Source organism: Apteryx rowi, unplaced genomic scaffold (assembly GCF_003343035.1).
Source record: "Apteryx rowi isolate R43461 unplaced genomic scaffold, aptRow1 scaffold_259, whole genome shotgun sequence".
NCBI classification, from domain to species: Eukaryota; Metazoa; Chordata; class Aves; order Apterygiformes; family Apterygidae; genus Apteryx; species Apteryx rowi.
Genome location: NW_020448963.1, coordinates 1,122,674 through 1,136,540, shown reverse-complemented (window position 1 = coordinate 1,136,540; position 13,867 = coordinate 1,122,674). Strand labels below are relative to the sequence as shown.

The 13,867-nt window shown below is 46.6% G+C and overlaps 1 protein-coding gene across 14 annotated transcripts in view; it reads left to right on the top strand.

Moving 5' to 3' along the window:
* EIF4G3 (eukaryotic translation initiation factor 4 gamma 3) overlaps nucleotides 1–13,867 on the top strand; it is a 117,010-nt gene that overhangs the window by 91,546 nt on the left and 11,597 nt on the right. For 13 of the 14 annotated variants that reach the window (XR_003253769.1, XM_026067420.1, XM_026067427.1 and 10 more), the window contains 11 exons: nucleotides 519–716; nucleotides 1,423–1,569; nucleotides 1,864–2,100; nucleotides 3,895–3,999; nucleotides 4,810–4,942; nucleotides 6,373–6,467; nucleotides 7,392–7,485; nucleotides 7,662–7,779; nucleotides 9,022–9,245; nucleotides 10,938–11,053; nucleotides 12,485–12,657. Coding sequence is in view for 13 of the 14 variants with exons in the window: in XM_026067420.1 (XP_025923205.1) it covers nucleotides 519–716; nucleotides 1,423–1,569; nucleotides 1,864–2,100; nucleotides 3,895–3,999; nucleotides 4,810–4,942; nucleotides 6,373–6,467; nucleotides 7,392–7,485; nucleotides 7,662–7,779; nucleotides 9,022–9,245; nucleotides 10,938–11,053; nucleotides 12,485–12,657 (1,640 nt within the window). In the remaining variant the exon portion in view is untranslated. Of the gene's footprint in view, nucleotides 1–518; nucleotides 717–1,422; nucleotides 1,570–1,863; nucleotides 2,101–3,894; nucleotides 4,000–4,809; nucleotides 4,943–6,372; nucleotides 6,468–7,391; nucleotides 7,486–7,661; nucleotides 7,780–9,021; nucleotides 9,246–10,171; nucleotides 10,914–10,937; nucleotides 11,054–12,484; nucleotides 12,658–13,867 lie in introns of those variants that run through there. The other variant, XM_026067431.1, reaches the window with a different exon arrangement.

Here is a 13,867-nt window from a genome sequence, read left to right as displayed (position 1 = left end):
TTGTGCCTCCGTCGTGCTTGAAAAAAAGCGTTGGACAAGCATCTTGGACACCTCCAAAACTCCTGCCCTGCTATACCTTGAATTTGGGGAGCTGGGTTAGCACTGGAGATGAACTTGTCTGCAAGGGGACAAGCAAATGTGCTCTCACTCTGCTTGGCTTTGCCCATAAGTGCGATGGTCCTTCCTAGGGGAAAGCGAGAGACTGTGGTACTTGCCTTCTCCTTCTGCGTTCGAAGGCAGAGAGGAGACCCCGATAGCAAGGCTCTGGTGGGTTTGTAAGGCACCAACTGCAGTTTGGCTTCCTGCTGATGAGCAGTAACACAATGTCTGTGTGGAGGGTCTCTGCTTTAGGGTTCATGTGTGTTCAGAGGTCTGTGTGTTTCGTGCGCAATTTGGCACCTGAGAAAGTCCTATAGGAAAGCCCCACTGCTCACCTTTGAAAAGCATCCTAGCTCATTACTGAAAGCCGCCATCCGCCCGGTTTGTGCTCTGTGCTTAAGGTTTCCCTGTCGTTTTAGGAGCTGTTCCGCAAGGTACGAAGCATCTTAAACAAGTTGACGCCCCAGATGTTCAATCAACTAATGAAGCAAGTAACAGACCTGACGGTAGACACGGAAGAGAGACTGAAAGGAGTCATTGACCTGGTCTTCGAGAAGGCTATTGATGAGCCAAGCTTCTCGGTGGCGTATGCGAACATGTGTAGATGTCTTGTAACGGTAAGAGCAGCAACAGTCAAACGGAAAGTTCCTCTGAGTAGATGTTCCCCTTACTGCCTGTTATCCCCATGAATTTAATGACAGTGATGGAAACATGGCAAGACCAGAGTTAAATGTTAGCTTCCAAACTTAAATAATAATTTACATCAGAGATTTTGCTCATGTGCGTTCGCTGGCCATGCCTGCAGGCAGAAGGCTTTACGAGTGACGCGTTGTTTGGAGTTGAGGACACCGAGCACTTGGCTCTGCCTGGTCACAAGATGCAGTGAGTCATCCTTGGAAAGTCCAATTTCTCTCTCTAGCTTCAAAGGGGAGCCCAAGGTGCCGAGCCAAGCTTTGGACAGCCGGCTTTTGGATGCTGAAGTTAGAACAAAATAACCCCCTCCTCCCTCCGACGGTGGTTTGCCATAACACGCAGTGAAGGAGCGTGACTCCAGAGCCTTCGCTGCATAACAAGAATTGTTTTTAAGCGGTGCCTCTCTTTAAAGGATCCCGTGAATGGAAATGCAATCTGTCTGCAGGCAGAGGTGGTGCCAGCCAAGTTCGGAGCACGGCTTTCCATATGAAATCTAAAACGCCACTGGAAACCGTGACACGATGCTTAACTGTCGTAGCCTTGCAGGCTTGTACAGCTGAATACGAAGTGCAAAATAAAATGTAATTCACGGTGTATAGCCAATCTTGCTTCTTCTCCCTCTTCCTACAGCTGAAAGTACCTATGGCAGACAAACCTGGGAGCACAGTAAATTTCCGCAAGTTGCTGTTGAATCGTTGCCAGAAGGAATTTGAAAAAGACAAAGCTGACGACGATGTCTTTGAAAAGAAGCAGAAAGAACTTGAAGCTGCTACCACTGTAAGTGGTATTTTTCCCCCTAAATTCTCAGAGGTCTCTCTGGCAGTCTTCAAAGAGATCGTTTTCATTGATTCGGGGGGAATTTTGGAGTTCTTGAGAGTTTCCCCCTCTCACTGCGGCTGCGTGTAATAAAAAATATTTGCCTTGATTGGTGCTTTTATAAAAGCCTCTTTTTGGTCTTTAGGAGAAAGAGGATAAACGAGGTCAAAAGCACCTACAATGCAGAACTGGATCTTTTAAAGAGTTTTGTGCTCTGTGATCGTGCTTTTTAGAGCTCCCTTTTCTGTTTTACAGCCAGAGGAGAAGACACGGCTCCATGACGAGCTGGAAGAGGCCAAGGACAAAGCCCGACGGAGATCTATTGGGAATATTAAATTCATTGGCGAACTTTTTAAACTCAAAATGCTGACGGAGGCCATCATGCATGACTGCGTGGTAAAGCTGCTGAAGAACCATGATGAGGAGTCCCTCGAGTGCCTTTGCCGCCTGCTAACTACCATTGGCAAGGACCTGGACTTTGAGAAAGCAAAGGTAGGGCAGGACCTGGGAGGAGAAACGAGGCTGGCCAGACAAGGATGGAAAATTGGGCGTGCACTGTTTTTATTTGAGGATTTATTTTTTCATCAGCAATTTTTGTTATGGCATTGGGAAACCATCCGCTCTTCGGTGGATGTTTTGTCACGACCTGGCCTCGTTCTCTCTCTCAGCCCCTTTGTAATAGATTCAGTATCATTGTGTCATTGTGTTCTCCAGTTGCTACTTGTTCCCAAATATTTCCAAATATTTCATCCGAGTACACAGTCATGAGTGATTGACAAATACTGTGAGTTAATTTTTTCTGAATAGAATTCTCCTCTTACCTGTAGTTTCCAAAATCTTAAGATTTAAAGTGGCTTCCTTGTTTTCGAGGGTTTATATTACCCAAGAAATGTACCACTGAATGTGGTGTTCAAGTTTAATCTAAGAAAACGTTAACCGGCCAAAACTCCCCCCTGAAACTTTGCAATTACATTTGCCTTGTGCCGTCACCTCCAGCTGTGCTGGAAGGAAGCAGATGTTCTGCAGCCGTGTCCTCCTCCCGACTTCCCACCCAATGGATATGTAACACGGCGCCTTACGCGCTAGATGAGCTTCAGCTGGCACGGACTGTCCGCTTGGCCTTCCTAAAAGCCAGGCTTGGGATGAAAAAGCATTCCAGGGTTTTGCCAGAAATCAGTCGGACTCGGCTTTGGAAGCAAACTGAGCTAATTGCTTTCAGCTGCTTGGGGAAGGGAGTTCCTTGCAGCGGGCCGGGCTGCAGGGATTGCAGGGGATCAATCCTGATCCGTCCAGGGAACCCTCGGAGAAACAGTTTCCCAAATCATGTTGTGTAGCATTGACTGAAACAGCCTAGTTTGCCGCTGATCCCCCGGGGCTAAATCCCTTGCGCTGTTAACGTGACAGCATGTGCGTTATCGATGCAGGTGTGAAAGTGGCACCGGTGGGGATTCAATTTCTCCACGTGCTTTGGGAAGAAAACGGGGTCCGACTTCTGAGCGGTGGCTGAGGTCACATTAGATGAGTCCTGGGTGCTGTTTCAGTCTTGTCGATTTTTATCAAGGTTGAATGAGAATCTTTTATTTATTTCCTATTAAAGGGGGAGACATTTTATTACGCATTTCTATTGAGGCTGAAGTGTTAGCGATAGTTATAATTAAAGTTTCTGGAAAAAGTCCATTTTAAATATTTTTTTCCCGTCATTCTTAGCTTTGGAAACACTTGCCATCATAGCTGAAATTTTCCAGAGCAAGACCGTACCAAATTTTAATAGGGTTTTTCTTGTTTTTTTTAAGTGTAAGGCAATGGATTTAACTAGTTTTTAATGAAGGGAGTGGGAAATATTTTATTTTTACAAAACTGCCCTGCAACTTTTTGTTTAAAACAGCTGGAGCTCCCATTTGGGGAAAAAGGCTGAAGTTTAAGAGCCTGGCAAGTGAAACTTGGACCTAATGAAGGCTTTCCTGAGTTATGGTGCCATTTCATGTCTCTAGTGCAGATTGATATGGATTCCATCACATCATAACTTTCTGGAAGAAAAGGAATAAGCCTGTGTATGAGGCTTGTGTGATTTTGTACTGTGCTTTGGGCTGTGCACGCTCAAATCTCACCCGTGAGTGTGTATGAGACCCGGCGCGCGCTTTGCCGGAGAGCAAGTCTGGGTGCCCGGATCCCTGCCGGGCGCTGTGATGGCTCCAGTGCTGTAGCACAGGACCTGCTGATGGCCTGTCAAGGGCACGTTCTATTTTTCTTTTGATATACGCTGATGATGTGGTTTCTCTTGTGTAGCCTCGCATGGACCAGTATTTTAATCAGATGGAGAAGATTGTGAAAGAGAGGAAAACATCTTCGAGGATTCGGTTCATGCTTCAGGACGTAATAGACCTAAGGCTGGTACGTACCCACTGAGATAAGTAAAAGAGCGTATTCCCTATTGCAACTGGGCTGGAAATACTCTTCCATGAGAGCCGGGGTTACAGCACTTAGAGCAGTAGCTGAAGGAGGAAGGTCTGTGCTCTTTATCACCCCAGTAGTCTGGCCACAGAAAAGGTAAGAAATCTCTCTCTTAGCGGCTGAGTAGACACATCAAGCAGTGGGAATGTTCTTGAGGAGAGACAGCTCTCCCTCCCTCTACAGGATTCCTGTCTCGGCCATCACGATCCCTGAAGTGACAAAGCACCATCTCCAGATCAAACCCTGTCACTTCTTGCTTCTTTGTTATTTTCTTTTGGTTTTTCCTCAAGCTTGGAGGAATGGCTCCAGTGAACACTGCCAGTAATAAACTGAGAGAGTAACAACAACCTCCCTCTAGTCCATCTCTTTCCTCTGGACCTAGAAAGGTGTGAAAGCTGGAAATGCGCAAGATGCTTAGGGCTGAAATGTTTTGAATTCAGTTGTGTCTCTCCAAAGTCAGGTCTCCACTGCAGCCTCCGTTCTCCACCAACATATGTACCAGAGTCGGTGATAGCTCTGACCTGTGGCTGTAGGATACCATGTCAACAGCGTGACCCAGAATCCCCCCATGTCCCTTGGGGAGCAGGCCTGCTAATACATTAGAAGGGTTACTGAGAAGGCCTCATTCTCGCAGTGTCTAAAATATCCTATTTACGATGAAATAATGGAAAAATATCCCATTTACAACAAACTATCCCATTTATTTTCCCCTGGAAATAGCGCTGAGCTCATGCTTTTTTGCTTTCCTAGTGCAATTGGGTTTCGCGGCGAGCAGACCAGGGCCCGAAGACCATTGAGCAGATTCATAAAGAAGCCAAGATTGAAGAGCAAGAAGAACAGAGGAAGGTCCAACAACTCATGACCAAAGAGAAGAGGAGACCGGGTAAAGTAAAAGCTGAGCTGGCTGCTCATTTCACTGCTACACATCCAAGGGCCATAGTCAGATCCCACCTAAAAGAAAAAAAATCTGTTTTTTTCCTATGTGTAATGAGCAAGAGGGATTTGGGGCCTGGTTATGGCTGGGGCTGGAAGTGGAACAGACTTGCTGTGGATTGGCTGTGGGGGCTTTTGGGGCAAATCCCTTGGTAAAAATAAACATCCCAGGCCAATAGCGCTTAGGTTTTATTCATGCAAACCATATTCCATTTTGTGACAGGCTGCCAGAAATCTGTTACAAGAAGTTGCTGTATAGGAGTCAGATTTGCCCTCCGTTCTTGCACGGGACAGCATCTTATTTCACGCATAACCATGTTGTCTGTAGCTGTTAAAGTTGTGAGATATTAACTCGACATGGAAAAGAGTGTCTTCGCCTTACCTTAAATTGTTAACAGCCATTGAGTTAACACTACCTGAAGAGGCAGCTGGAGTGGCTGATGCTTTTCAGAGGCATTGGACCAAAACGTGCAAGTCTCTTTGGTTCTGAAGCATCATGTTCCCTCGTGCTAGTGCTAAATCTTGCCCCTTGTTTCGTCTGGCCTCAGCAGCTGCAGGAAGGCAGCAAGGCACCAGTTGGCAGTGGGAATGATCAGGTTTTCTTCCCTTCCAGAAAGGCTGGAAATCATTTTGTCAAAGTACAGAGTAATTTTAAAATGAATCGCTGCTAGCAAGACATTAAAATACCCGTTGCAGTATAAATAGGAGTAAGGTAGAAGTAAAATGGCCACTGAGAGCAGAAGTGCAGAGGGAACTTTACGGAAAGGATTCTGGGGATAAAGGTAAGTAAAAAGGGTTAGCAGGCAGGGAAAGCAAAGACTGTGGGCCAGAGCCAAGCATGGAGAAAGTAATCTTCAGATTCTTTAATGCTGAGGGTTATTAAATGAGAGTGCTGTGAAAAAAAGGTGTAAAGGCAATATGCATTTGTAAGGAGCTCTTGACTGCTTGAATGATTCTGCACTGAGCCCAGCCTAACGCTGCGGAAATCTGTGCGACAAGCACACTGTTTGGTTAGCAGAAAGGCATTTCTTCTCCGTTTGYGAGCTTCTGTTAAGGCACAGTGTGTGCAGCCCTATCAGAATACCAGCAACACAGACGGGGCAATCATTCCTGAAGCAGGAAGCAACACTACAAAAATCTACCCTTGGAAATATTGTTGCTTGTATCAAGGCTATTTTGGAATAATAAAGGCAGGCAAAGCAGCTCTATCATCTCAGTCTGAAGAAATACCCCAAGAGACGTGCCTGATGATTTCGGCGTAGAATTGCTTGGAGGCTTAACAAACTGCACCGTCTTCTGTGCCTCCTCGTGTTGAATTGGGAGATGGTTGTGGAGCCAGCAGGTACGGAGCTAAAGGAAACTGTGTCTGTCTTTTGGTAGGTGTCCAGCGGGTCGATGAAGGCGGTTGGAACACTGTGCAGGGGGCGAAGAACAGCCGAGTGCTGGACCCCACCAAGTTCCTTAAAATCACCAAGGTAGGTACCAGCGCAAAGCTCCTTCAGAGCTGCAAAAGTGCCCAGGTGTCACCTTGTTGCACCTTTCTATCTAGGAAAGCCTGTTATGGTACTTGCAGGTCAAAAGTTGTTTGGGGCAATGTTTTGGTATTTTAAATCCTGTAAGTTTGTAGTGTACATAAATAAAGCACGGAGAAAAATGCCATCATCTTCTAAACATTCCTGTTTTGTTTGTTTCAAGGAAAAGCAGTACGCATGCACATTTCCTAAGATTCATGCTTTTAGTGACCTGCAAGTTCTCTAATTCAAAAAACTGCATTTTATTAAGTGATGAAAAGAGAATGCAAGTTCGGATACCGTCTTCTTAGTAGAATGGGGATGCCAGATTCAAATTTAAAACAAAATGTTCCTAACGTATCAGATGGCAACACTCCCAGCTCAAAAGGTTCAGGTAGCCTGAGAAGAGCAGTGCCAACTTGTACAGTGGTTTTGGACCACGATCCAGAAGTTCAGTCCAGCTTTTTGCTTCCTGTTTCGCAAGCCACTGTCATTCTCCACCCTCTGAATTCTCTTTGCTGTGCAAATTCCCACCAAAGCCTTTACTGGTAGGTTGGGTGGACAGCAGAACCAATTTATTCCTTACAAACAAACTGAACATTTTTCAAGTACTGATATACCATGCTTTTTCCTCTACTGAGCTCCATTGCTTCTAACAGAAAGAAGCTCCCAGTCATGGTGAATATCTCATTTACGCTTTGGAAGAGGCTATTTGTGGTGCACTTAGGTGCATCCTCTGTCTTTGGCTAGAGCTCGGTCTTCCAAGAATGTGTTAAAAATGCATTTTTGGATTCCCAAAGCAGGTGCCCTGGGATTGTTGCAAAAAAACACCCAGTTTATAAAATAATGTAACTTCCCTTTGATTGTATATATTGATGTGTTTTACAGCCCACAATAGATGAGAAGATTCAGCTTGTGCCTAAAGCCCAGTTGGGCAGCTGGGGAAAGGGCAGCAGTGGTGGAGCAAAGGCGAGCGAGATGGGTAAGTCAGGACAGGTCCTCACCCTCAACCTTGCTACTGGGCAGGACCAGCCCTTTCCCTTCGCTTCCCTCCCCATCGCTCTGAAAGCAGCAGCAGTTGTTTAAATGGTTTTGCGACGCCTTCTCGTCACTGACCTTGTTGTCCCTCTTCCCTGTGCTGTCTTTGCAATCTCCCAGACTCCTTACGACCAAGTGCCACTAGTCTGAACAGATTTTCTGCGCTGCAGCCTCCAGTTTCATCCGTATCTGCCTCATCTGCATCCTCAGAGTTAGATTCTCGCAGGGCCTTAACTAGGTAAGGTTCAGTCTGCCGGTGACGTTTCCCTTCCCCTGTTTGTATGCCTGCGCTTTTCCCTTGCTGCTCCAATTGCCAGCGCACAGATAGAGTAGATTTTCATTGAATCGTTTCCGGGAATGGCCAGGCCTTTCTCCCCCTGTGTAGTTTGAGTTAACTTAAAACACATCAATTTTTTATAATATCATAGGAGAGGCAGCTGGTATTGATTTTTAAAGCAGTTCTGATGAATGTTTTAGTTTTCACTTTTCAATCACCCTTTAGATAAAAAAGATATGCTTACTGGTAGTTTATAACAGTTTAATAACTCTCAGGATAAAATGTAATAAATGGTAATGTATGGAGATTGGATTCAGCGGTCATGAATTCAGCCAGGTCAGGAGGTTTATTTATCCAGAAAAACACGCCTAAACGAGGCACGGATTTAGCAAGGCTCTTCACATGCTCCGGCTCTCTCTGACCCCGTCCCGTTAGCTGTGTCCAAGCCTGCTCCCGCTTGCCCACGGTGCGATGTGCCCGTGAAGCTGTGCAGCGCTCACACGCTCCCGGGGGTTCGGCAGGACGGCCGCTCCAGCTTGCAGCATGGAACATGCATTAGCCCTTAATAATTAGCTCTTGACATGATTTATAAATGTACACGCGCCCACTGCCAGACTCTTTTGGTCAGTTCTGTCCCTCCGAAGTTTTCCCCAATCGTCTCCCCTCCTATTTCACCTAAAAATCTGGCTTCTCTGAAGGTTATTCCATCTTGCTATCATCTTTCTTGTCCATCTTATTACTTGACACGTTGGCAGGACAGATGGTTGTCACCTGTTGCAGGTAGCCTTCGTTCTTCTGAAGCTATTTTTCAATAAATGGGTAAGAGAGATTCACACAATCCCATAGTAAAAGCGTGCCTTTACGTTATAAAATTCACCATTCTGCATTTGAAATCGGTGCTGTAAGGAGGTCGTTGCTTTGCCGTGTGTTCTCTAGGAAGCAGTGGCGTTGCCTGTCCGCTCTGTGGATGTTTGTGTTGGGTGTGTTTGTGTCTCCCTGAGACTTGAACTGATTTTGATTATATTCTGTGTAGCTACAACTGTAAAAAGCTGAGACAAGAATCCTCCTGGTTTTGTGGTGCTGTTTTTTCTTTCCCTGCGGTTACTAGAAAGCTGTTCAGTATCTTCTTTAACATCAGCAGCATTGTGAGCAGGGGTTTCTCGTGCCGTGACCTTTTAAGTGAGTGTGTTTTTTGTTCCTTAGTCGCGGGAGCACAGGCAGGGAGAAGAACGACAAACCTCTCCCGCCTTCCCTCGCCCGTCCAAACACCTTCCTCCGGGGCAGCAGCAGTAAAGAGCTGCTGCTCGACAATCAGGCGCAAGAGGAGCAGCGGAGAGAGATGCTGGAGACGGTGAAGCAGTTGACGGGCGGCATGGAGATGGATAGAAACACCTTGGAGATGGACAGGAACAAAGCCAAGGAATCTGGTAAGCGGCTCTTCCGCGAGGGCTGGAGCACGCGCAGGGAGTCTTGCTGAACGCATGAAGCTGCTTATGGGAGAATTTATCAGTAAAAATGACAGATTTCCCTGCAGCCATGTGAATATTCGGCCCACAGCGGCACAGCGTCGAGCTTCGATCGCTGAAATCTGTCCTGAAGGTTTGTAACACAGCTGATTTAGACTCCTGAGCACTTATCCTCAGACAATCTCGTGTATCTAAAACCTGTCTCCTGGGATAAGTCACGGAGGTTTGAGGAGTTTCAGGACGTAGAATGTCATATGCTTGGAGAGGCCTTTGAATACCAGGTCTTCCTGGTTATTTTGGGGGCATTCAGTTTTGTCTTCCTGGTTATTTTGGGGGGATTTGGTTTTGTCTTCCTGGTTATTTTGGGGGGATTCGGTTTTGTATGTGTTGTGTTAGCGAATCACCAACTCTTTACAGAAAAGGGCACAACTAGAGGATAAAAACGGGCCTGGGTCCAGCTTTCTCAGTCGCCCCATCTCTGGGACGTAGCCTTCTCGGCAGGCCAGAGCAGATGAGGTGGTTGTTCGAATGGTCCCAAGGCACAGCGCCGGAGCCGAGCGTTTTGGGCGCAGTGCCACTTGCGTTCGCCTGGAGCCATGTTTCCTCCAAGCTGCCGCATGCCGCACATCCCAGTGATTTCAGGATTTATATATGCTGCATCCACAAGGCTAAAATCCGTGGTCAGTCCTGCTGGATGGTGTAGTCGGTGCAAGGTGCTTCTTAAGTGCTTATCACCGTGTTACCGAAGCACCAGCGTTCCTTGCCCAGGTGGCCGTATCGGCGCTTTCTTACCATTTCCCAGGGCCGTAGTCGTGGTTGGGGTCTGGGGCAGACTGTGCACGTTACTTTTTTAGCACCGTGCTGTTGCCAGCCCTCTTTCCCGGCAGGTCCCGGTGCAGCAGGGGTGCTAACACCCGCGGGGGTGGGTTGTCCCCTTGTCAGTGCTGCAGCTCCCACTTTGTGCTCCTGCCAGCTGATAAAGTATCGAGGACGTTGAAGGCGGCGTTCCTGGGGGACAGAGCCTTTGCAGCGAGCGCAGTGTTTGGCTCTGTCTCTGGGAATCATCTAAAACTCAAACTGCTGCCACAGCGCAGCTCGTCTTGTCTTGGTGGTTCGCTCTGGGAGGCAAGTTTGTAAAGGGCTTCTTGGGGACCGGGTCTTTGGGGTTTCCTTTCTCCTGGAGACGTGGGAATGGGATCGGGAGATTGCTTTGGGTCGCTGCTCGTCAATGTCAGCAGGCTAGAAATTTTTGGCGTGCTGTTGGAGCTGCTCTAACAGCCTGAAGTTTAATTACTTAATGTTGATAGAGTGCTTTGAAGATGTTAAATCCTGTGCCACTGCCAAGTGTTTCTAAGGTTCAGTTGCAGAAATACAGAGGGTTCATATAGAGAGAGGGAATTAAACCGAGAAAGAAGTTATCTATAACTGATGGTGAGACACGAAACGCTCTACACTGGTTGTTTCAGTGTCCACCGCTTCCAAATCAGCATCCTCTCGGTTACCATAGCAAATCTAGCTTGTTGACCGCTGCTGTCCAGCCAGCAGGAACGGCTCCGGGAGGAGGAACAGGTGACTTGTGTTTTCAGAACGTCTTGCTGGAAATGGTGCTCATTTTCCTTTTCCAAATGTCTCTTCTCTCTGCGTGACTGCCAGCCAAGCCAGAAGCTCCCCCGGCTCCCGTACAAGACAAGCCTTCGCTRTCAGAAGAGGAAATAGAGAGAAAATGCAAATCTATCATTGATGAGTTCTTGCATATTAATGATTTTAAGGTAAGCAAAATGAAAACCTTGCTCAGCATCAAGGTCGGCAGCCGTGGGCCTTTGAGTATGTTTTCTCTCCAGGAACGGTGTCTTTGTAAGCACCCAGCTGTTCCAGGCGTAATGGAAATGGTGCGGCCTGTTAAAATTTGGACGGCCGCAGCTCCAGGGGTGGTTTCAGGCAGTGTCTCACCACCTTGTTTTGCGCCCCTGCTAGTAATAGGGAAAAATAGCCCACTTTGTGTGTTTTAAGTAGCAAGATGTATGTGGAGCTGTCATGAATCACTGAGCAACTCCATAATAATAGCAATTTTGGAAGCAGGAGAGCTAGTGGGAAAATAAACTGAGGTTTTCATTCAGTTATCAAAGCATGTGCTGTTCTGTTCCAGAGGCAGATGAAGCAATACTAAATATTGAACAAACTACTCCACAGTATTTTTAATAAACATTGAGAATTACTGAGCAGCTGTCATCACTTCCTAGTTAAAGGTTGCAATTTTGTTTCCCTTGTAAATGGATTTTTTGCATGTCCAGGGAGTTTGCAAGAAAATGTTACATTTGCTGCAAAAGGTGATTGATTTGATCTTTTGCTGAAAAAAAAATTCTAAAAACCCGCGAAGTTTGAAATGACAGCGCCAGGGCATTCTGGTTCRGCACCCTAAAAGCAGAGTTGTCGCTTGCACTTTAAAGTGCTTCCAATTAAAATCAGAARAAGAAAGAAGATTCCTAAGGATGGGTGGTTTTGGGTTCACATCTAGTTATCAGGAGAAATTATTAAATCATGATTTGGAGAAAAAATACAATTTGATTCACAATGTCTGCAGGTATGGTGTCTAGCAGGTCTTAACTACATTAGCTGGTTAAGAAAGGAGTCTCCAGTCCTTTTTCTTTTTGAGGTAGACTTTAAAGTCCAACTTCTGGACACGGGGATCTGTCAGGTGCATCTGGTGGAAACGCTCTGACCTGAGTGCGCAGTCTGGGTCTGCCGAGCTCCTGAAAAAGGCCATTTAGGACCTCCAGAAACTCACCTGGGGCTGCCAGTTCTTGCTAGCTAAAGGCCAAACCTGCGAAGAAGAGCCAGTCCGTTTAGTCAGAAATTCCACTGAGATCTGCTGGGTTGAACCTAAAGGGTCAGCTGAAGATCTTCACTGACAACAGTGGAGGTTTTTGAAGTATGACATTGAGTATTGCTTTGAAAGCCTATGTTTAAGTGTTTTATTTGCTTAAGTTACAAAATGCATGTGCCAGAAAACAGACGCTTTACAAAGAGGAAATTTTGCTCCGAATGTTACCCRTGTATTTTCTGCTTCCTTATATGATATGTTTTTGTAGCATAAGAATTACTGGGCCAGGTTGGACCAGTAATGAACCTAACCTAATACCCTCTTTTTGACTTGRCTCGATATTTTACAAAATAAACGATGCTCTGTGGTGTTTGAGCAGGAAGCGATGCAGTGCGTGGAGGAGCTGAACGCCCAGAATCTGCTGCCTGTTTTCGTGCGAGTGGGAGTGGAGTCGACGCTCGAGAGGAGCCAGATCACCAGGGATCACATGGGCCAGTTATTATATCAGTTGGTGCAGTCAGGAAAGCTGAGCAAGCAGGATTTCTTCAAGGGGTTTGTATTCGGCACATCCACACGGATAYTTTTGTTGAGCGTTCGTTGCAAACGCTGCGCTTTGCGTTGGCCAGTAATCGTTTCCCACGTTGGTTTGCTAGCAGCAATATCCTGAGCATCCTTTGTGAAAGAGCGTTTCCGCTTAGGTATAAGTAATACAATATTTTAATAGACTTTTAAATATTTCAGATGCTTTAATGAATGTAAATGCTTCAGTATTTATATAAGTATTTATTTATAAGTAAATCTGTAGGTATATATCCAAATGTGCGTGTTTATATTTTCGTGTTGTGATGTATTTGTCAACGTTTGCCTTTTGGCAAGTCACTCAGTGCGATTAGGACGGGGGAGGAAGAAGATAAAATAGCTGAGTGGCGTTAATGCCTTGAAGCCCCGTAGACTGAAATCCCGGGCAGCCACAAAACCGCAGCTGCTCTTCCAGTGGTAAAACAGGCTTCATCCGGACGATGCCCTTTCTCGGGACAACTCGCCTCTGAAGTGTGTCCGCGACCCCGGGGGCTGAGAAGGCGCGTACGTGCCCGATGCRGGTACCGAACAGGTCGCACCTTCCTCGGAGAACTGAACTTCGACCGCCTGCTCGTTTCGGCTCTCGTGGTCCTGCCTCTGGATTTGAACTGGTGTCCGGGTGTAAAAGCAGTTGTGCTCTCCTGCGCCCCTCGGTCCTTGCTGGAGCTTAGACTAGGGCGATTAAACAGAAATAGCTATGAAAAGCAGCCAGAGAACCCTGGCAGATGAAATAATGCTTCCAGATCATGAGTTTCAAGGTATTTAGCCTGACTTGCTGCTTTTATTGGAATCGTGTCTTGTGCTGGCACCGCTGACCGCTCTGATGGTGATCTCCCTGCAGCCGTGGCCGGCGGGGATTTTCGGGATGCCAAAACCCAGTAGCTCGCAGGAAAAGATGAGGCAGCCTGAGATGGAAACTGCAGGGAGCAGCAGTAAAAAACACATCCACAGGGAGTGCACTTGTCTGTGTTCATGCAGCCGCTGATGGTCAAAACGACTCGCACTAAGTGATGCATTTCCATAATGGATCGTGATTAAAGCCGTTACTGCATTTCCCAGGGTGTGGATAAGTGGCCGTGCTGCCAAATCAGTGGGATCCTGCTGAAATCCCGGGACCTGCGGTCTGAGTGTGGCATAAACAAAGCGAAACCACTCGTGAAATGAGAAAAGGGCAAGTGCCCTT